Source organism: Thermobia domestica, chromosome 7 (genome assembly GCF_964235325.1).
Source record: "Thermobia domestica chromosome 7, izTheDome1.hap1.1, whole genome shotgun sequence".
Classification (NCBI taxonomy): Eukaryota; Metazoa; Arthropoda; class Insecta; order Zygentoma; family Lepismatidae; genus Thermobia; species Thermobia domestica.
Window position 1 is genome coordinate 59,592,159 of NC_137460.1, and position 26,375 is coordinate 59,618,533.

General features: G+C 34.0%; 1 protein-coding gene across 1 annotated transcript in view; it reads right to left on the reverse strand.

Moving 5' to 3' along the window:
• The window catches only part of LOC145690146 (uncharacterized), a 34,615-nt gene extending 8,487 nt beyond the window's left edge, over positions 1-26,128 (reverse strand). Inside the window, exons 1-4 of the mRNA XM_081764753.1 lie at positions 25,979-26,128; positions 14,954-15,089; positions 9,999-10,065; positions 4,088-4,395 (exon numbers count right to left, since the gene is read on the reverse strand). Of these exons, the coding sequence (XP_081620879.1) occupies positions 4,088-4,395; positions 9,999-10,065; positions 14,954-15,089; positions 25,979-26,031 (564 nt within the window). The 5' untranslated portion in view covers positions 26,032-26,128. The remainder of the gene's footprint in view (positions 1-4,087; positions 4,396-9,998; positions 10,066-14,953; positions 15,090-25,978) is intronic.
• Between the last annotated feature and the right edge of the window lie 247 nt (positions 26,129-26,375).

Consider the following 26,375-nt stretch of genomic DNA (forward strand, 5'->3'; position numbering starts at 1 on the left):
TGATCTTGATATTTCGTGTTGTTTTGCTAAATTCTTTCGGTTTAATAAAGGTGGTAACAAACAATAGTACGGGTTATTTTTTGTCATCCTGTATATATTTTTATTTTAATCCTGTATAAGTGCTTTATTTTATTGTATATGTTATAGATATACAGGGTGAGACATAAGTCGGTTAACATCCCTGTAGCACACGAACAGCTTGGCGTTCACACTTGGTTCATGGTATATGTTGTTCGGGTGGGTAATGGGCCATATTGAACGACATGGCAGCCATCTTGGAACCGTCGACCCGGACATGCTGTTGCGAGTCCATGCGGATTGGTAGAAGCCTTAAATGTGTCATGCTCAAGAAGGACAGCACATAGAGCACGTGCTGCAATGCCAAATTTTCACCCTTTCTGACTAAATAATTCTGAAGCAATAACGGTACATGAAAATGGACTGCACCACTGTTTCCCTGAGATCGAGCTCGTGTCAAATGATACCCACATGCCACCCTACCTATTTTTAAAAATTCCAAAGTTTAATCCAAGATAGCAGCTTCCAAGATGGCCGCCATAGCAACCATGTCGTGCAATGTGGTCCATTACCCATCCGAACAACATATACTATGAACCAAGTGTGAACGCCAAGCCGTTCGTGTGCTATACGGATGTTTACCGAATATACCTCACGAGTTGTAATTCGGAATAATGTTTTGCTCAAAATAAGGTGACTTTATTTTCTTTCCAATTAATTTGTCAGTGAAGATTGCGTTGTCGTATTGTCTTCTTGTTACAAGAGATTCTAGTTCAAAATGGCCAAAGAGCCTATTGTAATCATAGTAAAGATGAAATACTTTGAGATTATGACACAAATAGCTAATAGATTTTTCCTGTACTCCTTTGATTATTTCTTTGTTTATTTTACGCGTGTTAGACCTGATAATTTAGATCGAATAATTGTTCTATTATGTATATAGGTAAGTTTTCACATTTTTTTTTTTTAATGGAACGCATTACCATTACGCGTATGTGTTGGACATGCAATTTTATCCAGCCCTCTCTAAGACTTTTCTATCATCACATTTTATTTCTTTGAATACTTTTATACCATGAGCATACAAAAGAATCTCTATGTCATTTAAATTATAAACTATATGATTTTAAAAGAACTTAAAAAATAATGGGCTTAATCCTGATCCCTGTGGAATACCATTTTCTGTGAAAGCTTTCTTTGATAGAACATGATTTACTTTCACATTGAAACACGTCTAACGCTAATGTAAGAAGCTGCTGACCCACCTGATAAATTTAGGAGAAAACTCGACATTAGATAGTTTAGTTAATAACAATGTGTGATCTAGTGTGTCGAAAGCTTTACTTAAATCAATGTCAATCTTAAATCTATATTGCATCCATTTCACTTTTAGTTTGTAAATCACAGTTGATATATGCTGTAAATTCAACAAGATTTGTGATGATTGACTCTTGCTTAACAAAGAGTATTGAGCTTCAACTATCTTTGATATCATTTGAAGTACCACGTATTCATGAATTCATGCTTTAAACATTCTGTTAAATGAGTTAAAAATTTTAATAAGTGTATAATTATTAGTGTTATTCTGTTCTCTCCCGTTAAGTATTGGGATTATGAAAGACATTTTGCATGCTTTTGGTAATAATAATATGAAACTATTGGCAATGTCATAAGAAATCAGTGCAAAATTTTATTTTTTTACGTCCCACGATTATGCCGGTTAGGCTAATTCTTAAATAAACCTCGTATGGAAAATTTCTAAGAATTCTCTTTTTACAATAGTAGGTAGATATGTATTCGTGTGTGTGCTAACAGTGGCGATAAAAATCGCCCTAAATTCCTTATATGATGAAAAAGAAAGAAAATCTCCTCACAGCGCATTCCGATAAGCAGGCTCATGGCTAATTTTAGCTATTGCATCAGTTGGTTGTGTTGGGAGTAAAACCGGGATTTTCCCTTTGGAGTAGAAGCATAAGGAGACTGGTAGAAATAGTGAATTAGTCTGACTTGAAAACGAACACGGGAAACAACGTACTAACCATGTAGCGTTTGTAGTATATTTTAATTGCTAGTGCAATATGTCGGCAGTGCAACAAATAGCAAGTGTACTATGTACGTAATATATATATATATATATATATATATATATATATATATATATATATATATATATATATATATATATATATATATATATATATATATATATATATATATATATATATATATATATATATACAGTGAAACCTCTCTAAATCGGACAGCCCTGGGGAATCAAAAAGTCCGCCTTAAAGAGGTTTCAATATTTTCTTACGTAAATTAGTAATCAAGGTAATATGTAATTAGAAAAAAAATATTTTTGTATGAATCGTGTATTTACGAATATTACCAAAATGTTACGATACCTGTATTATCCTCCGCCATCCAATACTCTATGTTCGAGGCACATTGAAATAAGATGCTATAGTTCTCTGCACTTTACACTTATCACTACTTATTACGTTTTTAGTATGTCGCTTTAATTTGTGGGTTAATTGCAGTCCAGAAGTGTCTTTTTTGGGACAATATGCGTACCCGCGGGCAAAAGATACCAAACTTGTCTTCTGCTTGGTCAGAGATTCGAAAGGGACAGTAGAATAACATCTCATCCCAAACGTTGGGCAACTGTCAATCACTTTTGTGTCTAAAATAGCTTGGGTGGGAGTGGGATGCATGCAAAGGACATGAGAGTGTTGCTAAACAGAGAAGCTTCATCTGGGTTGCTGAGCAGACAGTTGAGGTAGCTTGGTGATACATATATGAAAAAATGAATTTTTACTATGCTTTTTTAACTTGTTTCTAGAGAAAGTGTCCGTAATACGGAGGTAAATAATACCTATAAAAGACAGAAAAGACTGTCCGTGTCCGTACTAGAGAGTGTCCGCTTTAGAGAGGTTTGCCAATATGTTTTTTCCCATTGCAATGTTTGGGGATTACAAAATATGTCCGTTACGGGAGGTGTCCGTTTTATAGAGGTGTCCGTTAGTAGAGGTTTCACTGTATATATAGCTACAGTAAATACATCGTAGAACAATATGTAATTTTAAAATGAGCGAAAACGTTAAACAGTGCTGCCAGAAGCCCCCAGAACCACCTTCAAAAGTTAATTGTAAGTCTATCTTAAAAAAAAAAAAAAAAAAATCAACTTAACTTCAAGTGGAAAGCCATGGAAATTCAGTCTTTTGAAGTTAAGTACTTATCAAGGGAACGCCAAGGAATTTTTTCCTCCATCCAGAAATGACGTGAGCGACCAGTGAAAGTGAAACAACAGTAACAAATAAAGCAGTGAATTCCAACTGGCAGCCCGCGACACCCGCGACTTCTGAGATCGTAGTGTGAATTATTGGACCAAATATAAAAAATGTTTTATTATATTTAAATTGGTTAAATTCAAGTGTCAATGTGTAATAGGATTTGTGGTTGAAGCATAGCAATAGTATAAGTGAATTTTAAGTGTCATTAATTAAAGTTATAATATCTAAATTTTACGTATCCTTTCACAGTAATACTACCACACATATTACAGTAGTCTAAATGTATATTGTAAGGTATAAAAGCATTTATTTTTTTTCCTTTTCAGCATAGTTAAACCAATACCTATACAGTACAATAATGTTCATATTATTGAACTGTATCGGTACTAGAGAGACAATTAGAATGGATTTGGACGCCGATTTCCCAAATGTTCTGACCCGAACTCTGTTCCGAGCCATATTGTCCAGCGGCTATATAGTTAGCCTTGTTGGTATTTTCGAACCAACACTGAAATTAATCTAAAAGTGCGATAAAACAAGTAACCTTTACTAGGATCGAATCCAGGACTCTTACTACAATAGCACTCGTGCGAATAGGGACGTCCAGGATCGAACCCAGTACAGTTATAATAATAATAATAATAATAATAATAATAATAATAATAATAATAATAATAATAATAATAATAATAAGTAGTAGTAGTAGTAGTAGTAGTAGTAGTAGTAGTAGTAGTAGTAGTAGTAGTAGTAGTAGTAGTAGTAGTAGTAGTAGTTACCTCCAAGTGCGGTACGCAATTAACAGGAACATGCTCTTGCTTTCCGGGCCCACATGTACAGAGAACAGGCCCCATGACTAATTGTTGACCATTCTCATCAATTTCAGCATTAGGCATAATTTTATTTTCCCCTCTTTCGTTGTGATGCTTGGATTTTTCGCTAATTTTCCTGCATGTACAATCGGGAGGAAGTTCACATTTGCACTTAGGATGTTCTGTACATTTTGAATCTGTAGATGAACACTTACATACCATAGGCTGAAGTGACAAGTTCTGACCACCTGGACCAATTGCTTCAGGTATGTTCCCTACAATCAATTAAAATATAAAATGATATAAATGCAATTTATTACTTGTGAAATAGTACTATCATGACTAGAAACCTTAAAGATTTCTTTTTCTTTTATTAAATGATCTCTACTTCATCTGTAGATACCATGTTTCGTTTCGATACAAAGAAACACAGAATATTCTCTTTTGTTTGCTGGAATCCTACGAGAATGTTGTGATTCTAAAATAATTATTGGGTTTTCAAGTTGTTTTGAATATGACTGTACTTTAGTAAACAATTGTAATTTAAGAGTATCCATGGAAAAAGATTGCCTTACATTTGTTATGCTTCTTATCTGATCCCATCTTTCAATTAAGCATAATATGCTCATCAGTTGTAACAATGTTTTCATAACCTATTAATAATTAATTTTTATAAATCTACTGTAATCTACACACATTTTTTTCTCTGAAGTTTTGCATAATTGTATTGAGAAACATAATATTAATATTTAACCAAATGTTATATAAGAGTACCTTATTTTTATGAGGGAAGTCAAAACTTATCACGATTCGTCATATCTCTCTGGGGATTGTACACACTGCCTTTTGCCTTCGTATGTTATAAGGGTAAAATGTTGTGGCAATGCTTTGAGAGTTTAAACGTTATTGCTAGTGCCGCACAGTGTTTCTTTCAGAAACAATGTTCTGGAGGGCAGTGGCGGCGGTTGGATGTTAAAAGTGGGGGGGCAAGGCATGATCGGAACAATTGTGTATCAATGTTACATTTCCTGAGTGTTTCTAACACTGTTTGATGAAAGGTTGTATAACTAATAGAATACTATCTTTTTTCACTTAAAATACCGCATATCGTATTTCTATTTTATCAAGTAAATTCATAAGAGCAATACAGGTAGGTATTAACCCTTTATACTCTTAAACAACGAAAGTGTAAGAAGAGATTTGAGTTCTTGCTCATGAACATCTTAAAATTCTGTCTGGAAAATTGTGTCATTAGATTATTTAATAAATTTGCAAAACAAATAAATAGAAGGGATAGTAATGAATAATGTCGCTTGTTTTGCAGACGTTATATTGAAACTAGGAATTAATGAGCAACTTATACTTTTAATTCCACAAATGCCATTAAATGAATGTTTTTACTCTTAGAAAATGAAATACAGTAAGTACTGCAAGCATATGCTATGACATTTAAAGAAATATGCAATTGCAATATTAATTGCTTTGAATTGTAATTAAAATGCAATTTCTGTGTTTTCTTAACTCCACGCGAAGACATAATCAATACGTACTCACGTAACGGCAAATATATGGCACCATTTTTTCTATGAAACAGTAGTATATACAAAACCTTTACCAGAGTCCACATTCTGGAAAATAAGTGAAAGTCAGGGAAAGGGCAGGAAGTAAAAATGTATCAGGTGAAGTCAGGGAAATGGCAGATTGGTCAGGAAAAGTCAGGGAAAATCAATTTAGGTCCATTGTTCAATTACTGAATTTATGAAATAGGGTTGATTTCTTTACTGTTAATGGATGCAAAATGTAGTGTTCTCAATGAAGATATTGAGGGAGTCAGAGCTCTCTGATATAGTTGTTGAAACTAATTTTCTACGAGAAACACATCTAACTACATCCTGGCATATTTGCTCAAAAGGGTATACGCTGTTCTAGAAGAATTGCATGGTGCCAAAGGATATTTCGACAAGTGGCTGAGAACGCGAAGAAATAGTATCTCCAGCTCACAGTGAAAGCTCAGACTAAAGAATTTAAGGAACACTGTAATAAGTTCACAGCCAATGACAGAGACGGTATTGGACTTGATGAGTTTTTTACTTAGTCTTAGGAAATGGGAAGAGCTTCGTTGACTTATGGTCAGTTATGAAATTGTGTTTTATCTTCTTTCATGGAAACGCATTTTTTGAAAGTGGTTTCACAATAAATAAAATTCTCATTGTTGAGAACTTGCAAGAAGAATCTCTGGTGGCTCAACGGATCATATATGATTATGTGATGAGAATAGGTGGACCATCAGGATTAATAATTACAAGAGGTATGACAAATTCAGTGAGAAGTTGAATGAGACAATATCAGGTGTATTTGGAAAAGAAAAGAGAAATAAATGTTGGAGACGAGAAGAGGAGGGAGAAACGGAAGATTCAGCAACAACTAAAGGTGTTGGAGGAAGAAAAAAGAAAATTAAACTGTGGAGACAACAAGAAGGATATTCAGATCAATGAGAAGAAAACTATGCGAGAAAGGATGAAAACAAATTTCTAAATGGGTTGCATCTAACAACTGCACCAGCAAAAGTATGTGTTACATAATGTGTGTGTATGTGTTTTTTTAATAATCAGTAAAATCATGTATGAACTGTTTATTACTATAGGCAATATTATAATATTGTAATTAGTATTATAATGTGTATTTTTTTTTATATATCTTCAGTACTCTGTATACTGCACACTTTCGTTTGTAACAATTTGTGTAATATGTAGGCCTAATCAATATCGGCCTAATGCACATGTTTATAAATTTACATTCGTTTGGAAAGAAAATTTAAAAAAGAAAGAAACAGAAGCGGAAGAGAACAAGGCCAACTATTGGGAGTTTAGAGGCTGGGGTTTCTTTCTTTTCTCTATATTTTTAAGTTATTCAGGTGTCGAGGAAACCTGGAACTTTCATGGAAAGTCTGGGAAAAGTCAGAGGTTTTTCTTTCTCCAAATTGTGTGAACACTCTGCTTACATTTCCAAATAAAACTATATAAATTAGGGCGTCACTTCAAAAAAGTGGGGGCAACTGCCCCCTCTTGCCCCCCTAATCGCCGCCCATGCTGGAGGGGGTACACTTAGTATTCCGGGGGGCAATGCTAACACTATTCTATTTATTATTACATTATAGACATATTATTTTGTACTCTTCCGGGGGGGCACTCTTAGAGCTCCGGGGAGGGCAGCGCCCCAAAAAAAATAGGTCTGGAAGAAACACTGGTGCCGCATTTCCCATTAGTCCAACTAGGCCTGTGCCTAGAGCGGAAAATTTTTGAAGGGCGCAAAATTTAAAAAAATTAAGTAATATATTTTTTTTAAAAAAAAAAAGATTTTTTATGTGAAAAAGGAAAAAAATCAAGAACAAATTGAAAATTTTTACATTTGATAGAAGCGCCGTGCACTTGGAATCTATGCAGTAATAAATACGTAATAGCGTAAGAAATCTAAAAATAATTCAGAACATGTTTTCCATTTATTATTTTTTGTTACATAGTTGTAGCTATAGCACCTAGTGAGTGCTATTTAACTGTAATAAATTGTTAATTCACTAATTAAACATAATTTAGTTAAATTTTATTTTTAAGTTAGGGATGAAGAGTAGAGAAACACGTAGCTATTGAGGGCGCCGACAGAAAAAGTGCCTAGGGGCGCCGAGCTCCTAAATGTGCCATTGCTTATTGCTTCTTTTTTTCTTTCTTTTAATGCAGAAAGAATATGGTTGCTCCGTTAATTGTATCTACTAAGAAAGAACAGAAGACAATAACCCAATTTGTCAAGTCTGAATGTGTATCAGAAACTAAAATTTATCGGAGACATTCAAGACTACACAGAGACAGTGCTCTGCTTTGTAGAAGTATGTACGAATGAACAGAGAAGTTTTAAAGTGACCAAAGACGCTGACACATGAAGGGCCAGGACGTTCGGCAACTCGCACCACCAACTATACAGCTACAACAATCAAGGCGACGAAGTTTTAAGCAGAATAGTTTCTAACAATATATTAACTATAGGCATGATAGCAGATTTCAATTGTTTTTCTACTCACGAGGGAAGGGCGCGATGTCACTCAGAGATAATTGCACCAAATTTGGTTTAGGAGTAGGTAATGGGAATAGAATAGAACGTGTTGAAGCATTTGTTTCGCAGGCGTCCGGAATCAGAAATAATGGGCTCTACAGTTTAGTAGAAGTATGGCCTGTCAATCAGATATTGATGGGACGGAGCCTTTACTCGCTGTTGGGACCAAAGTTAGAGAATGCAGGAGAAGTTAAATAAAGTAGAATGAAAACAGAAAAGATGTGCTGAACAGAAAATGCACCAATGTCCGCCCTCAGTCCCACCAGGCGAATGCCGGGATACTACTAAATCATCAATTACCCTTACCATTATTCACCTTATGTTTATAAAGAGGAATTGAGATATTTTTCTAAAAAAAAAAAAAAAAAAAGTAGTCTCGTCTGTTTCAGATTGAACGTGTGTTGTTTTTTTTTCAGCATATTTATTTTTTGAATACAGTCATTATGTTAGAAAAAAAGTATATAACTCACTGTAAGGTATATTAAGGTTAACTACGGATCTATCTTGTTAAGACCAATTTGGAAGCTAACTTTACGAACATAGCGTGTGTGTAAACAGTGAAGACGTTCTGTCTCATATGTGCTAGGCAACAGAAATAAAACGCTCATGTTCATTTTGTGTTCACACAGTTGAAGTGCACTGTTTGTGAAATATGCGTGAATTATATTTGGAGTCTTGAACGCAATTGTTACGAGGCTGTTTCTGTCCAATACATTTTGCCGCTTTCTAGTGGTGAGTAGAACCAAATTAAAATATTTCCTCTGTCCTTTGCGTTAACACAGTTGTGTTAATGAACAGTCTTGTATGTATTCAAACGGTTATTTTTGTTATGGCCATCCACAGTCGTTCCCATTTTAAACATCACTAATCCCGAAATTCGCCTCACAAACACACAATCCTTTAATTTTGGTGGGTGCCACGTCGTAGATATAAAACACCCGTACAAATGAAATGAGTTAATATTGGTGTCTTCAAACATTTAATACTTGCGTACTGACAGCATCTTATAGTGTGAAGAAATACAGCAAGTTCATTTCAACCCCTTCCCTGGAAAACTTCGGGCAACGCCTATGATTAATTTCTGTATATATTTTCTTTATTTTTTTTAAATATAATTTCATTAAGCTAGCTAGTGATGCATACCCAATTGGTAACGGCAAGGGCAGTTCAGTTGACAGATTTAGTATCCTAGCATTCGCCTGGTGGGACTGAGGGCGGACATTAGCGCATTTTCTGTTCAGCTCATCTTTTCTGTTTTCTAACTTCTGTATTGATTGCAACAGCGAACAAAGGCTCCGTCCCATCAACATCTAGTTGACAGGCCATACTTCTCCTGAACTGTAGGGCCCATTATTTCTGATTCCGAACGCCTGCGAAACGAATGCTTCCACACGTTCTATTCTATTCCCATTACCTACTCCTACACCAAACTTTTTGCAATTATTTCTGCGTGACATCGCGCCCTTCCCTTGTCAGTATGATACACAGTAATAATTTTAAAAAAGGAAACCAACATGTGCAAAAATTATTATTATCAATCCAATCGAAGTTGAAACCAACAAATACATCAATAATCACGAGAGAAAGGTAAAATACAAATATATCTCTACGAACTTAAGCATTATGAGGAGGTATCACCACCGTCATTTTCCGCTAGGTATGACATTGGTAGAAAGAAATCTACTTTTGTCATCTAGATCATCAATAAATGTCTTAATATGTTATTTAAGAGTTCTTTTTCTTTTTTTAAACAAATTTTAAAACTGATAATTACCTAAGTTCGAGGTTTTTGGTTGACCATGGCAGTAAGCACACTCTGCAAATTGTGCCTTGTAACATGACTGAAATAAAACCAGAAATATTTGTAAATTTAACAAATAACATGAACTGGTCCTTGATTTTTAAACTTGATGTATGCAAAAAAGAATTCTAGAATTACAAATATAACCGTACTTTTCACATTTTATTCAAAGTTTTCATATGGATTTTTCTGTACGTTAATATGGTCGTAACGTGTACTATTGTTATTACGGACGTGAAAATTGAACGTTAATTCTCAGACAAACACAAAACTAATAGAGGTTGTCAAAAGTAAAGGCACACTGAAAATATTCAGTGCAGAAAGAAATGATATTTCTACTATTTCCCAAGATTATGCCCTGTAGTCTAAGGGAGATGGATGATTAATGAAATAATTGGAGGAAGAAGAATTTGAAAGGTACCGGGAGAACCTACGGGCATAATGTTGTCCTTCACAAGCTCAGATGTTCCAGATTGAACCAGGGACCCCAGAGGTTATAACACTAAAGGATAACTCATTTATTATTAGTTAAGAAAAATTTAACTAAGTAAACCTCGTACAAAGGCATCTCTGAGAAATTTCTCTTCGCAAACGGACAAAAGTGTATATGTATATGTGCGTCTTTGCGACGCAGAAAATCCTTTCGCTGGGGGTACCCGCAAGGTAAACAATAGTGCAAGGCGTATTAGTGTTCTTTCGTGGGCTATTATGGCGGTATTGTTCCTAACCACTTAAGTCAAAATAAGTACCAATACAAAAGCACTATATTATCACTCACCCACCCGCCTACATTTTAATAGTGAAAATAGCGGAATGCATCCAGTGTGAGATAACCAAAATATCGCCAAAAGGTTAGCGCTTTATCACTGAGCCACTGTGCCTATTGGAACAAAAAAAGATGAACTTAATCTGACATATAATTAATCATTTTGAACTTGAATCACTTAGTAAACCGATGATGTGAGAATCCCATGAAAGAGTTAAACACTCAAAAAGTACAGGAGTGCCTAAAAGCAGTACACTTTTATACTTTTTTAAAATTAAATTTCAAAGTACGATTTTTTTATTTACAGTTAGTAGATATACAGTACATCTGATTGTGTATTAAATAGTATTTAACAGAGTGGGACGTATATGCGACTAGTTTTGTGAACATACCAAGCTCGTAAAGTCGTAAGATAATACGTAATAGGAAAAAAATAGGAAAATCACTAGACTAGTTGAATACAATATATAAGCCCGAGGCGGACTACTTTGTAGTTGAAGGTAAAAAGTAGGATTTAAGGTAAGTTTTCTGATATTTACAGGAAATTTTAATAAATTTTGGGCCGCAATTTGTGAGTAGAAATAAGGAAGACCAATGAAATTGAAATACACCGTATTTATCATTCTCATATTTCATTTCATATGTTTCGAACTTGTAGTTATTTTCGTAACTTACAGCTTTCTTTTTGTATAAATGTATGTACAGCTTTTCTTACGTAACATAAAAATTGTTTCTTCTTTATATAATTCAGTGCAAAATGGCGAAGATACTGTATCTAAAATTATACCAGCAGCTAACTAAACAAATTAACTCGTTTTATTCCCGTGCACAGTGGTCCAGAAACCCCCAAAACCTGGCCAAAAACCAACTCCTTAAAAATAGCAAACAACCAAATGTTTTTGAAAGTCAATGACCTGGGGTATTCAAACCTACCTGGGTCTAAAAAAAATTGTCACCCCTTAGTCAGAAATTTACTTCCGAAGTGAGAGGTTGACCTTGTGCATTAATTACTGAACATTTTTAAGTTAGCGCCAACAAAGTGTGAGAATGTTTTCTACCTACTCTTCCTGTAGCCAGGTGGAATGAAATACTTTTGTCACATATATAAAGATTATTATTTATAATGATGACTTTAGATTAGTGTGTAGCTATTAAATTTATCGATTTACAGGGGATGAAATGCAAGTAAATTGGAGCAACAAATGTTATGTGTATTTTTTTGTTCTCGTAGAGGTATCCTTTGACTTCCACATACTTCCACTTTGCTATCGCACTCTGGAAGTAGTTCAACACTTCCTCTTTCAGAAACCGTAAACCAAACTTGCTCATTTTTGCTCGTCTGTGAAATATTTTTGTTGTAAATAAGACTCATTGTACAAAGTGTAAAATTATTTGTACTGTATTTTTTTCTTCTATTTTTCAGCCATGTCCTATCGAACATCAAGAAGACAGCTATTGGAGGTCCTTTGGAGGGCAAAAGGAGACAGAGCTGTGAAAAAGAAGCACCCGTTCACGTACCTCAAAGATAAAGCATCTGCTGAATTGTCAAAGGAAGCCAAGCAGAGTGTGCACGTGTTTTGCTCGAAATTGTTTCACATGCTTGACAAATGCAACAGTAATTACCAAAAATTGGAAGAGGAGAATGTGGATTGGCTAAACGGTGAGTTATTAATGATGATTGAACCTGTCAGTGAAGATGACTGGAGGCCATCGACTTCAGAGGTATAGCTGGACCAGGACGACCAGAGGTGGCTTTCTCTGTGAGCAGGGAGCGCTCGAAGAGGAGAAAAACAGGAACATTGCGCTCCTCGACCATACAACTGCAAGAATTCTGCAAATACAGGAACCTGTGCTCGAAACCATCCCAGAAAAGTATCAGAAATGTCTGCAGCTGATTACCAAATGGGGATGTGACTGAACCTCCTGTCAAGCCCAATACAAACAGACAGCTCTGGAGGTGGGCTTTCAAGACAGCGACAATTTTTTCACGTCAGCTGTGCCTCTGCAACTTTATTATGAGAAAGAAATGGTTAGAGTTGTAGTGTGGCAAAATCAACGTCCCTCATCGACAAGATATTGTCGGACGATAAAGTTACAATTCAGGAAAGAAACTGAAGAACTTGCAAGGCAAGAAGCTAGCCTAATGGAAAAGCAAATTAGGTGCCTGAATCCAAGTTGCATCAGTATTCCGCTGTTAGGAGATCACAGTATAGAAACAACTGAATTCGAGGTTACACACAATCTGCAGTTCACAATGGTGGATGGCAAAATATGTAACGCCGTGACACAAACAAGATCGGTACAAACTTGCTACGTATGCGGCGCTAATCCAAAAGAAATAAATTCCTTCCAGAAGGGATACAGAGCTGAAAAACCGGAAATTTTCCGATTCGGATTGTCCACGCTACATGCCTGGATTAGATTTATGGAGTGGTTGCTGCATGTGGCATACCGTTTGGATATTAAGAAATGGCAGGTGCGGAAAGGCGACAAACCGACCATGATGAAGAAGAAAAAAAGAGATCCAAGAGGCCATGAAAGCTGAGTTAGGCCTCAATATTGACGAACCGAGGCAAGACGGCAGTGGTACTTCCAACGACGGCAATACAGCCAGACGATTTTTTGGAAACTATCAACAAGTTGCAGCAATAACAGGTCTGAATGAAAAGCTTGTTGAGCAGTGTGATGTCTTGCTGCAATCATAGTCTTGTGGACTAGCTATCGATCCAAACAAATTTGAAGCTTGGACAAACGATATCAGGGATCTCTACACCAAGCATTATTCGTGGTTCTACATGCTCGCCTCCATTCACAAAATTCTCGCTCATGGGTCCTCAATAATCTCGCACGACCTATTACCCATTGCGCAGGTGACGGAGGAGGCCCAAGAAGCCCGACATAAGCATATTAAACGTTATCGGGAGCATCATTCCCGAAAGTGCTTACGCAAAGAAACAATGATGGATGTGTTGTAGCGGCTCCTAGTAACAAACAACCCAAAGATATCCACGCTTTGGAATCCCATGGCACAGAAGCACAAGAAAAGAAACTTATCTTCAGCCGTACTGAACCTTTTGCAAGAGATGGAGGCTCCAGACCAGCTGTCATCTGAGGATGAATCAGAATAGGCTTATTGTGTAAAAATCATAAACTTTTCAGTTATTCATTATTTCACGTGCAAAAATATTATTCTCATTGTGCAAATATGTGCAAATATATTATTAAAATCGTTAGTAAAACATTTTGTCTTCTTGTTTCGCATTCATTAACAGCTGTCATCTGAGGATGAATCAGAATAGCCTTTATGTGTAAAAATCATAAGCTGTTGTTAATAACATGTTACGCTGTATTTTATATGGAAAAATATTATTCTCGTTATACAAATATGTGCAAATACATTATTATAGATGTTCTTCCATCATTTGGTCTTATTTTTAGCATAACATAACATTTCTGCAACGAAAAACACAAGATTTCAACTTTTCGCACGAAAAGGTAATTTTGGCCAGGTTTTGAGGGTTTCTGGACCACTGTGCCGTGATACAATATGGCAACGGAAAACAACGTTCAGAAAACCAACGCTAAATATCTGCTCATTCGCCTCGTTCATTTACTAGTAAAATCTAATTCCTTAACTAGTAAATGAAAAAGGTAACAAATGAAAAACGTTATTCTGTTGTTTTTATGTTGTTAGGAAAGTACGTAAACAGAATACACGAAAAAAAAATTAAAAAATAATTCGGGATAATAAAGGTTAATAACGTCAGCCTGCTGTATATTTTCAAGTGATTTTCTCAAAAGCAAAAAACTATTGACTTACTGTAAAACTTATTGTACAAACTATACTTGTCAATTTCATATACAAGACGTTTCAGTATTTAATAAGTATATTTATAGAGAACACCACTGCACTAATGCTGATAATAAAAATCAAATGACAGCACCTGTATTACTTAATAACAAACATTTGCAAAATAATCTAATTCAATTATACTGTACAAGCAGTAAGTTAAATGTTCAATAATATGGACTCTAATTACGCAATTGTACTAGATTACATGGAAGAAAAAAAAGAGGTAACTGAATGAAATACAAGGCCCTCTAAGATTTCTTACAGATGAAACGAACAATCTATTTCACCTCTGGATAATGTGTTACCAACCTGATCAAATCTGTCAAGACCAGTCAGCAAGGATTTCGCGCTATGCTCAACCATCGGATCTATTAATATTTTGTGTGTCAAGTGCCCATAGGTATCTCCACATCTATTTTTTAGATCAGGAACAAAGCCAGTGTATCTAAAAACAATAAATAATTGTAATCTTTACGGTAATTATAATATTTACAGCTTAAAAGTTAATTATTCAAGTATTGTATGATTGAGAAATATGTTAACCATGAGAGATTTCTTTTAAAGTCAACTACTTCCATCTGTCAGTAATATGTTTTTATTAATAGATTGTCAATAAAAATACAAAATAACAGAGAAAAACAGCATTTACTTTGGTAAATGTTAGCTACGAAAAACGTATACAATTAAAAAAAATCTTTGCAATTTTTATCTCCGCAATTACAAATAACAATTATATAACAAATTCTGTTTGAGAGAAGAAATTAAATAAGGATGGGTAATTAGATTTATAATGACTGAAATTAAAGTTAAAATCATAAAATATAAATAATATATGTAAATATATTATCATCAAATAAATAATCTTATTTGGAAACAAAATTAGATTCTGAAATACTTCCACAGTGCAGCACAAGCTGGCTTTGATCTCTAATATTATGTGGGTTTTGTACTACTTTTTTTTTTTTTTTTTTTTAAGTTTAACATCGCATGATTATGCACCGAGGATAACATTATTAATAACAAGTATTACTAACAATTTCTAACATAATTTCCAAATTCATATTTTAAAATATTAATAACATTGGTTATCAATATTTGTTGTAAACATTTGCTATCAAGATTGTAAGATTTGACATTTTATTTTGACTGATGTGGATTACTGGTTTTCCATTTAAAAAAAAAAAAAAAAAAACGGGGAGCATTTTTTCCAAATGTATAAACACTTGACATGTGTGTAAAGCATCCAGGTAGAACCATAACTCTTGGTAAAGTCACGAATGTCTTTAAAGAATTGCTTGAAATCTGTAATAGTGCAACAAAATGTCATTCAAAGCATGTGAAATAAGTCCTTTGGATCCAGAAATTTTCCCAGACCATTACTGTATTATGTACCAGCATCTACAACGGATTACCCTGAGCCAGTGGATGAAAGTGAACTAAGCAGTACTTCAAGTGGACTGTGTGACAAAGTCCCAAACCAGAAGATAAAAATAAATCTTTCAATGCGGATATTTCTTCTTCAACATTAGGTCCATCTACATCAGATCAGGGTAGAGTTTTAGAAGTTCCTGTAAGCAATGTCACCTAAAACCCTTATTGAACATATTTCGCCACTTGCTTGCGAAAAAATAAAAAAAAAGGAAAAAAAGAAAAAGAAAAGGAGAACAGAAATAAAATAGGCTTACGCGTAAAGGAAGCCTGCTTCTCATAGGTAGTCAATATATCATGGAAATGAAGACAAAGAGTAAATCTAAGTTTAAGTCTACAACTCAAAGAAGATCAAGAAGATACGTGACACGAAGAATCTTTCTTGAATCTGATAGTGAAGAGGAGAAAGAATATAATTCCTTAGTTCAGCTTTCAGAAAACATTCAAGGTGACGATGATGTGTCATTTTTTTTTTTTTGTAATGAACTTTACAGTATGCCCAAAACAGGAGAAAGTTGATTGTGTTATCAGATTTCTTTTCTCTAGAGCCACGCTGAATGTGCTGGGTTATTTCTAACGACAAAACAGTCTGTTTGTAACATGTGCGAAAATTAAACTATCCCATTTTGGTGTTTTATTCGTGTTTTTTCTGATTATTAAATGAAACCTATTCATATTTATTCTTCTTATATTTCATGATTTATTTTTTTTTATTAACCTACATAGAAGGCCATTTGATTTTACACAAGCCAAACAACTGAAAAGGCCTACGTTGAAAATGTTACGAACATGAGTGAGTGCTCTTAGTTTTAGTGAATTTTCGCATAGTTATACATGTGGCGCCTGGTGTCAGTAAAGTGGTTTCAAAAAGAAAGAAAAGGCAAAAGTGTTAGCTTGTAACGTATATTAAAATTGATTAATTAGAATGGATAACGTCGTACAGACTGTATAGACAGGTATAATAAAATGATATGATTTATTCTTCTGTTACTTATTTTAGTTCTTCAGCCCCACAGATTTAACCCACGATGGTCCAATATACTCTTCAGCCACAATGATATCATATAATGGTCTGTTTACAATTGATCATATCACTCAATAATTTAATAGTACATTATTTCAAGTTACACTCGATGCATTCCAACCCTGAAAAATTAGTGTGCTCCCATGGTAGACTTCTTTCTCCTTTTTGGTTCTTCCATGTGATCGCCAAAGGAGTAAGTCCACATCTTGTTCCTTGCTTAAATACCTTCCGGTATTCCCTGCCACCACCTGCCGGAATGCCTGATAGGAACTTCCAAAGATATTGCAAAAGGGGCGGTTAATATGTGGCGCTTCCTATCACAACAGTCCTCGTTCTATCCGAAGTATTGTCTTTTGGTACATCACCGCAACACACCTTCACTGGACAATTTCTAATTAAACCCCAAATCAATCTCTTGCAAGATATTTTATCTTATGTATACAGGAAAGAAAACACTACACTTCTATTTTCTATAGATATCTGAAATAATTTTAATTGATACGTAGCCATGTTCGTTAATATAGTTACACCTTAGACATTCTGAATTAACTAGAAGATCCTTTTAAAAGCTTCAATGTTCTCAACTATTTATTTCTGAACAATAAATATTATAATATATTACATTTTATACTTTTAAATATCTATAAAAATCTTTGAGAGTTATTTATTAAATAATTATGGATATAATTTGTATTTAAAATCTATTAACGCAACGAGAGTAAATCAAGATAAAATGGACTATTCTCACAAACACAAGCAAAATAAGTTTCATTATTATGAGGACGGTTTGTTAAGTAAGTTGATTCGTATACTAATAGATAGCTCTAACATCATCTGTATACGTAGTTATAAAGTTTCCTTTCTATGAATAAATATCCTATGATTTCAAGAAATTCTAAGAGTAATTCATTGTTTGACACTTGCTTAAACAGAAATGTTTCGAGTAGCAGTGGAAAATTGATAAAATTGGTACTCGTAGTGTTATTTTATTTATTTATTTTAATCAGGGTGCGAAATCATTTGAAAATGGTGGGGGGGAAGAAGTTCAGCGATCCACACTAATGCTTCGTGGAGCCTCCAAAAAATTGAAATATTAATGTATTATTATTATTATTATTATTATTATTATTATTATTATTATTATTATTATTATTATTATTATTATTAATAATAATAATAATAATAATAATAATAATAATAATAATAATAATAATAATAATAATAATAATAATAATAATAATAATAATAATAATAATAAATGTTCAAACTAGTGGTAATTGTTATTTAAATTGTTATTTAAAAATACTTTAATGTTATTTATTCATTTAACCAAAATTGGTAACTTATCTACTGCATTTAATATACACTTCGGTGCGTATGGTCCAGGGTTAGACTCTAGTGGGAGCACAGTACCCTTGTGTTTACCATTATATTGAAAATTACATTCGCGAAAATAGTAGTAGAGATATATAAGTCAGAAATAATAGTCCCTGAGAACCGATGTCCTAACCAAGCATTAGAACTACTAACTTGAAGCGCTCCACCTGGCAAGCCATAGATCCTCATGAGCTGTAGAGTCAGAGTATAGTTTTTATTATTATTTATGAAATTCTCGTTTCTTCGCTACGTACGTAGTGTTTCAGTTTGGTCGTTCAGATATACGGTCACCTTTGTAAGTCTAAATAATACTATGTATCTATATTGTATTATTAGCAAGAATATATTATTATAAATAATGATTTCAATACAAATACTTGATAGACAACAAAAAGCCGTGTTGCCTCAGTGGTAGAGTGCTCTCCTCAGGTGCGTGGAATCATCGGCTGGATTCTAGCTCGCGCCAAATTCTGCTTGCGGTATACAAACAATTGTGTGGGGGTTTTCTCGGGGTCCTCTCGCTTCCTTCCATTATTCTAATCAACCATTATAATTCATCTCATCATGACCGTCTTCCTTAGCCGTGGTGAATATTCATAGGACGTTAAACTTTAGAAAATAAAAGCACAAACACTATAATACGATTGATTTGCTGATTTAAGTTTAATGACACTTTTCAGCAGCGAGGCTATGAAATGTGGACTTACAGTTTAAGGTGAAATCCGAACCACTGTAATCGTTCAAATTTTTGTCCTGCGGCATCTGTGACTGTCGCGATACTTTTAAGTGTTGCAGCTGTAGATGACTTACTGAACACCTGGTAAAGTTCGCCTAACAAACATGCAAAGTTGTGAACAGCATTCACAACACCAAAAACTCTTTCAGAAACAAGATCAATTCGATGTGCCATGCAGTGTACGCTAATTAGGCACGGGTTGACATTTCTTCTAATTTGAGCAGCAACACCTTCGTTTCTCCCAGTAAACACTGCATCCCCGTCCGAACTAAATCCAACCAGTTTTTCTTTAAGATTAAAAATATCTATGCCATCTTCGGAAAATGCTTGAATAATTTTCTCTTTAAGGGATTTTTCATCGACATTTTCTACAGGCACTAATTTATAAAAACGACAACAAGGTTTATTTTCTTCGTCCACATATGTTCATATAACAGCAAGTGCTTATCCGCAAACCTGTTTGTAGATTCGTCCACTGAAATTGAAGAACAATCTGTTTGTTTGAGAAATTTTACCAATTTTGCATGCAACTGGTACGCTAGAGAATAAAGGTCTTCATCTCGTCAGCAACCGAAAAAGTTAAACACCTGATCCTTTTACAAATAAACTACGTTTTTTAAAACAGCATGCATTTAAATTATTGTTTGTCTGAAAATTTTCTTTATAGACCTACTTATATTTTCCTATTAAGGTGTCCCCCCTTACAGATTTTGGTGAGGGGGAAAAGCAAGTGTAAAATTTTTGGTGGGGGGGAAATCCCTCCCGTCCCCCCCGGGATTTCGCACCCTGGAATAATGCATAGTTTATTCCTTGCAATAAAGTGAAAGAACTACAGTCTTTCTCAAACACCTTTGCATTCAAAACAAATAAAAAGTACTTATACTAGCAATTTTATTTATTTATTGATTTTTTTACTGATTGTATTTTTTTAAATCCTCCACAAAAATATAGTAACAACATTACTTTTTTACGAAAATTCTATTTATGCATGACTAAAGAGGAAAACATGGAGGTGCTCTCACAGTAACTTGATTTACACGAAAATTTGAAGAATGTATTGTAATGATTGTACATGAGAATACTCCTCATGATATTCTTCTAAAATTATTTATTCTTTTTTGTGTGTGTGTGTGGAATGAAAAATAACAAAGGAAATTCATGAGAGGATTTTACTTACATTGGGTGACTCATGTCCTTCCTATGAAACTGTTCAACTTTGGGTAAATGAACTTAAGTATGGCAGAACAAGCACTAAAGATGCCCTAAAGTACTGAAATCAGCTGTGACACCTAAAATCATCGATAACGTCTATGATTAGGGTAACCGACAGATAAGTGAAAGTACTCGAGTCAGCAAAACCCACCAGCATCTCAACTGAGTAGGTTCATTTTTCCGTAATGTATTGCACACAAGGTGGGTGCCACATTTACTCACCCCAGAGCCGAGAAAAAGCCGTGTCGTTGAGCAGAAATTGGTTGAGCTGCGATTTGAATACTCTCGCATCCTACTTATTCACCAAATCTAGCTCCCTCAGATTACCATCTATTCCTCGAAACAAAACTTTTCCGGCACGACGAAAATTTGAGTCTTTTTTTAACTCCCACGATTATGCACCAAGGTTTGGGAGACGGTGATGATGACATGAGTTAACTTATAATGCTGGAATGAAGGGGTAGGTAGAAACGAGAAAACCTTCTACTGCTGAGCCACCGCGGCCCCAATTTGAGTCAAATGAAGGGATCATATAGGAAGTAAACGAGTATTTTGAAAGCCTCGATGAAACTCATAATAAAGATTTTTTCTAGTTTAATGTCCCGAGACTAAAAGAGACAGACCATTAATGAAAGTACATGATTGTGAAATTAAATTTTTGTACTCTCCCACCGGGAATCGAACTCAGGACAAGATCAATGTGGAATACTTCGAAAAATAAAATACGTTAAAAAAAACTCAAATTGTTTTCTTTTAAAAAAATACAGTATGTTACTTCTCAAACTACACTCGTACTTTGCATGTTATGGTGCCTAGCAATGAACTTTACTTATGTTTACTAATATATAATCTCCTTTAAACTCGTGTAGTATCCTATATACTGTATTATGATTCAGCTGCATGCAGGGTGGAAAAAAATCATGATTTTTTTTAAAAAATCATTTTTGTTGATTTTTTTGATTTAAATCGATTTTTTTGATTTAAATCAAATCTTTCTCCTCGTAAATTACAAGTCGCGAACTGAAGAAAAAGCATTAGGAATTAGTATTAAATGCTAATTATGCCATTTAAGTGAAAGTATTAGGATTGAATTTTGAATTTATCCCCAATTGTTAACCTCTGTTAATCCCAATCATTGTTTCTTAACCCTTTTAAATTATGTCTTTTTTAAAAGGAAAATTATAGACTTTCAGTCAAGCAGCTACATCATCATCCCTATTTATCCTAGGATCATGGTTCATACCTAATTCTCTTCAGAATAGAACAGCTTTTGAAACGGTAACATTCAGATTTCCCTATCATGCCCCTGAAGCGGGAAATTTTGAGAGAAAATGTTTTTTTCTGACTTTTTTTTTTAAATTTTGATCCCCTCTGGACTCCCTTGTGTTAACGCACATATCTCAAAATGAACTGGGAAATACTAAGGGGTGTACTAAATGTGTGTATAAAATTTCAAGCTATCTTGAATAGTAAGGGCGGGGAAAATATTTAACAATAAGCTAAGAACATCCCCACAATGTCCCAGATAACACGCATGTAATATAGAAATTTTCTCAGACATCTCTATTTATCCCAGGGTCGTGATTTGTATATTATTCTCTTCAGAATAAAAAAGATTTTCAATCGTATCATTCAAATGTCTCCATCGTGTATCTGGGGCGGAAAAATCAAGAAAAAAGAGATTTTCTGTTAAAAAAATATCCTTTTTTACTTTTTACCCCTCTGGACCAACCCCCTGTTTTAAGGTAGAGATCTGAAACACTGAAAAATACTAAGGGGTGCATTGAATAAATGTGCAAAATTTCAATCTTCTAGGTGCAAATGTAAGCCCGCGAAAAATATCCCCCAAATCCCCAGGTTCCCTTATAAAACAGGATCTCAGGCAACAGTTTCCTGAAACATCCCTATTTATCCTAGGATCATTGTTTGTACGTCATTCTCTTCAGAATAGAACAGCGTTTCAAACGGTACCATTCATATGTCTCCATCTGAATCGCGGAAAAAGCTTTTATTTTATTTTATTTTTTATTATTATTATTATTATTATTTACGTTTTCCCTCTGGACCTCCCTGTTTTCACGCAGAGATCTGAAAACATCTGAAAAATACTAAGGGGTGCACTGAACGAGTGTGCAAAATTTCAGTCTTTTGAATGCAAAATGTAAGCCTGCCGAAAAATAAAAGGCATAAAAAAATATCTTTTTAAATTTATGTCATCACACACTATGTCTCGACGGAGAAAGGCGTGAAAGCATATGTAACATATTCTACAGTGCCTTCAGTCTTGAAAAAAAAAAACGAAGTAAAAAGGTTCATTGGTACTTTTTTAATCGAATAATGAAGATTCGATTTTTAATAGGATAAAAATAGGTAATATAATTTAAAAGGTTAAGCATTAAGGAAAAAGTATAGCAACATTTATGAAAATGTCACTTTTTTTCATAAAAGTTACTGATATTTGGTAGGGGCATATTTTTTTAAAAAAATTGGAACTAGCTTGAGGCACGAAATACATAAATTTCACCTAAAATTATAAATCTTTAAAGAAAATCGGAGAGGGGATAAGACCCCTCTATATACGCCCTATTATCTGGGAACAAACAAGCAGACACGCACGCGAAAGAATTTTCGTTTCAAATGTCGATGGTGATTTCCCCGTTGGAATAGTTAACGATTTAAAAACCCAAACCCATTGTTACGAAGAAAAGAAAGCAGTATTGCTCCGTTGCCCGTTCAAAACGGAATTTCCCCTAATCATCCTGTGCATGACACGTTTTCATACTATGCTGTACATACTGTACATTTGAGTCTCATTGTATTATAATTATTAACTTCCATAACCGAAATAATACAACACAAACGGGATTTTTACTTATTTTCACTTTAAATTATTTTATTTCGGAATTTGATTTAAATCAGCGATTTTTATTTAAAAAATCAAGTGATTTAAATCTTGATTTAAATCGTGATTTAAATCAGATTGATTTAAATCAATCTACCCTGGCTGCATGTAAATGCTATTCAACATATATTGTTAATGAATATCATATAATTACTTTAGTAAATATTCACTATTGTAGTATCTTTTGAAAATATTAATCTTTTTAGTGTTCTTGTTACAAAAGATTGAGAAAAATAATTTTATGTAAAATATAAGACTATGTAGAATAGTAAAGTTTGTTCTACTTAGTAAATTGAGTATCAGTAAACCAATAGATTATATAGTACTAATAGATAGACAAGGTAGTATAATGTGTACTTCCTCTATAGAAAGAACATTGTTTTCTACTCCGTCATTAAGGTACTTTGTTTATCACATTTTTTTGTACTTTGTATTTAACATATGCATATTTTTTTTTTTAATTGCAAAATGATTCAGTTACTTCTTATATGTAATGAAGGTTTACGTTGCTGAGTGCAAATCGTAAATAAAGAAATAAATACGAGAAGAAGTCAAAAATTAAAGGGACATGAGAAAAGAAACATTTATTCTAATGATAGAAAACTGAAACATACGTTATTTTTCTACATAATCTCCCTGCACTTCAACCACTTTTCCCAATGTTTCACAAGGTTTTTTTTTTTTTTTTTTTTAATTTTTAATATTATTCCGTCGGAGAAAAAGTTTGTCGGTTGTATCTGTAACCAATTTTGCACCGCATCAATGACTAGCTAATGGTTGACGTTTACATTTCTTAACTTTTATTGATGATGGTGTTTCCAAACTATGTTCGCAGCCTTATTTTCCGGTTCGTGAAGATGTTCCCAAGTTCCTCAGTCGTTGACGTCGATGGCTTGCCCGATCTTTCATCTTCACATAAAGAAGTTCTTCCCTTTTTGAAACGCTCTATCCACTCGTAGATCTTGCTTCGCGATAAACAGCTGTCACCATATTGTACTTGCATTCAACTAATAATTTCCGCAGGTTTAACACCTTCTGCAAACAAAAAGCGAATCACTGCTCTCATTTCCTCCTTGGTGCAGATTGACAATGGAGCTGCCATGTTTAATGATCTGCTATACTCCAACGACTAACGCGGGAATAAGAGTGACATGTTGCATAGAAGTGGTGCAGACGACATTAATTCAGTGATGGATACTAGCAGTGTTACCAAACCCTAGTGTGAGAAATTGCACAAGTCGTTTTACTTTTTGACTTCTACTCGTAAATAAATAAATAAAGCATTTTGAACAAAAGAATAGTTTTGTAAATTAAGTTGTTGAGTTATCTACAAGTGTAACAAACAAAACATCAGCAGTTGCAATTTTTACATTAGTCCTTGAGAGCAAATATTTTACAACTTTTGTTTCTCCCAGTTACTTCAGACAGTCGTAATAATATGTGTGATATTCATCTATTTAAATTTATTTAAAGAAAACAGAAGAAATTATCACAAGAAAAAGAAGAAAAAGAAATCGGTAGCAATGGCGCTCCTTAAGTAATAAGCAGGAGTATTACTATTATATATATTTTTAAATCATGCGTAATTATCAGTTACTATCCTTAAAAGAAAATGTCGTTCCTGTAGCACAATAGTTGAAGACTCTTTTTCAACTGGATATCGCGTTTCAAAATAATTATCAAGATTACAATCAAATTATATTTGTTCTTTTTAGTTCATATTTATACATAGAGTTGCCAAGCGTCCGGAATTTTACCGGACAGTTCGGTTTTTGAACTCCTTCTCCGGTGCCCGGTACGAGCTCAAAACCTGATGTTAAATGTCCGGTAATTTTTTCCACTTACTAGTCCTATTCTCTGTTCTATTCAGATTATTTTGGAATGACGATAGGAATCGTTTATAATTCGCTTTGATACCGACTTGTCGTGTGCGGAATTTGCTAAAGAGTAGAAGGCAGGAAAATTTACTGAACTTATCAAAACTGCTGAAGGCCAACAAAATTACATTTTCAAGAGCGCAGCTAGCATTACTTCATCCTTAGCTACATCTTCCAATTAAATAATGCACCTAGATCCAGTAAAAGTATAGGCATTATGAGACATTACCAACCGCAGCGAAGCTGTTAAGACTGATTTATCAAGTATATTTTGTGCATGCCGTAATTATATTATCAATTTTATTTGCTTTTCTGTTTTAATTATGATGGTAGACTACAAAAATTACATGTACCGACTCAACCAAAACTGAACTAAGTAAGTTTAATAAATCTTTCAAAAGTAATTAAGGTTATTAAAGTTGAACTCCGAATCGCTCAATTTTATGTGAAGTAACCACTTTTACGTTGTTCACGTTTTTAACAAGCGATGATGTCACATTCTTAAGAATATACGTACTCCAGGAGGGTGTCTGGTATTTCCGTTCTCAAAAGTTGGCAACCCTATTTATAGACAGTTACAAAACTATCCATAAACAAACTTAAAGCTCAATATTTGAACTTAATTACGTTGAAACTTATCAAAACATCACTATTTTGGTTGAAAAAAGTTAAAACTAAAGGCAGTTATACGCGTAGTAGGCTAAATTTATTATTTAAACATATTCATTAAAATGTTATTTAAAAAAATGTTATATAGAAAATATTTTGATTTACTTACCCTGGAATATAATGAGGTTGAGGTGTATGGCTTATAAGTGCTGAAGGAGACATTTTAAAATTAATTTAAAAAATTAAAACCAAATTTATCTTGTTACAAAAAATTTTGAAAAGAATCTAAAAATATGTGAACAAATAGATAGGTAATTCTATCACCAGGAAATATTCATTGTTCAAAAAATAACAATGAGAGAACAATCAATTTGGAAACATTAAATATTTAATAGTATGGATAATAATAAAGGATCGGTCGTCTGTCTTTAGAATTTTTTGTCTGTAATGTTAAACTGGTTTCGAGAAATATATATTTTCCCTGATAATAGTGCCAGCCTCATGGGTGTTTCTGGCATGTTATAATTCAGGGGGGCGAGAAGAACGTAGAATGCTTACAGCCACAA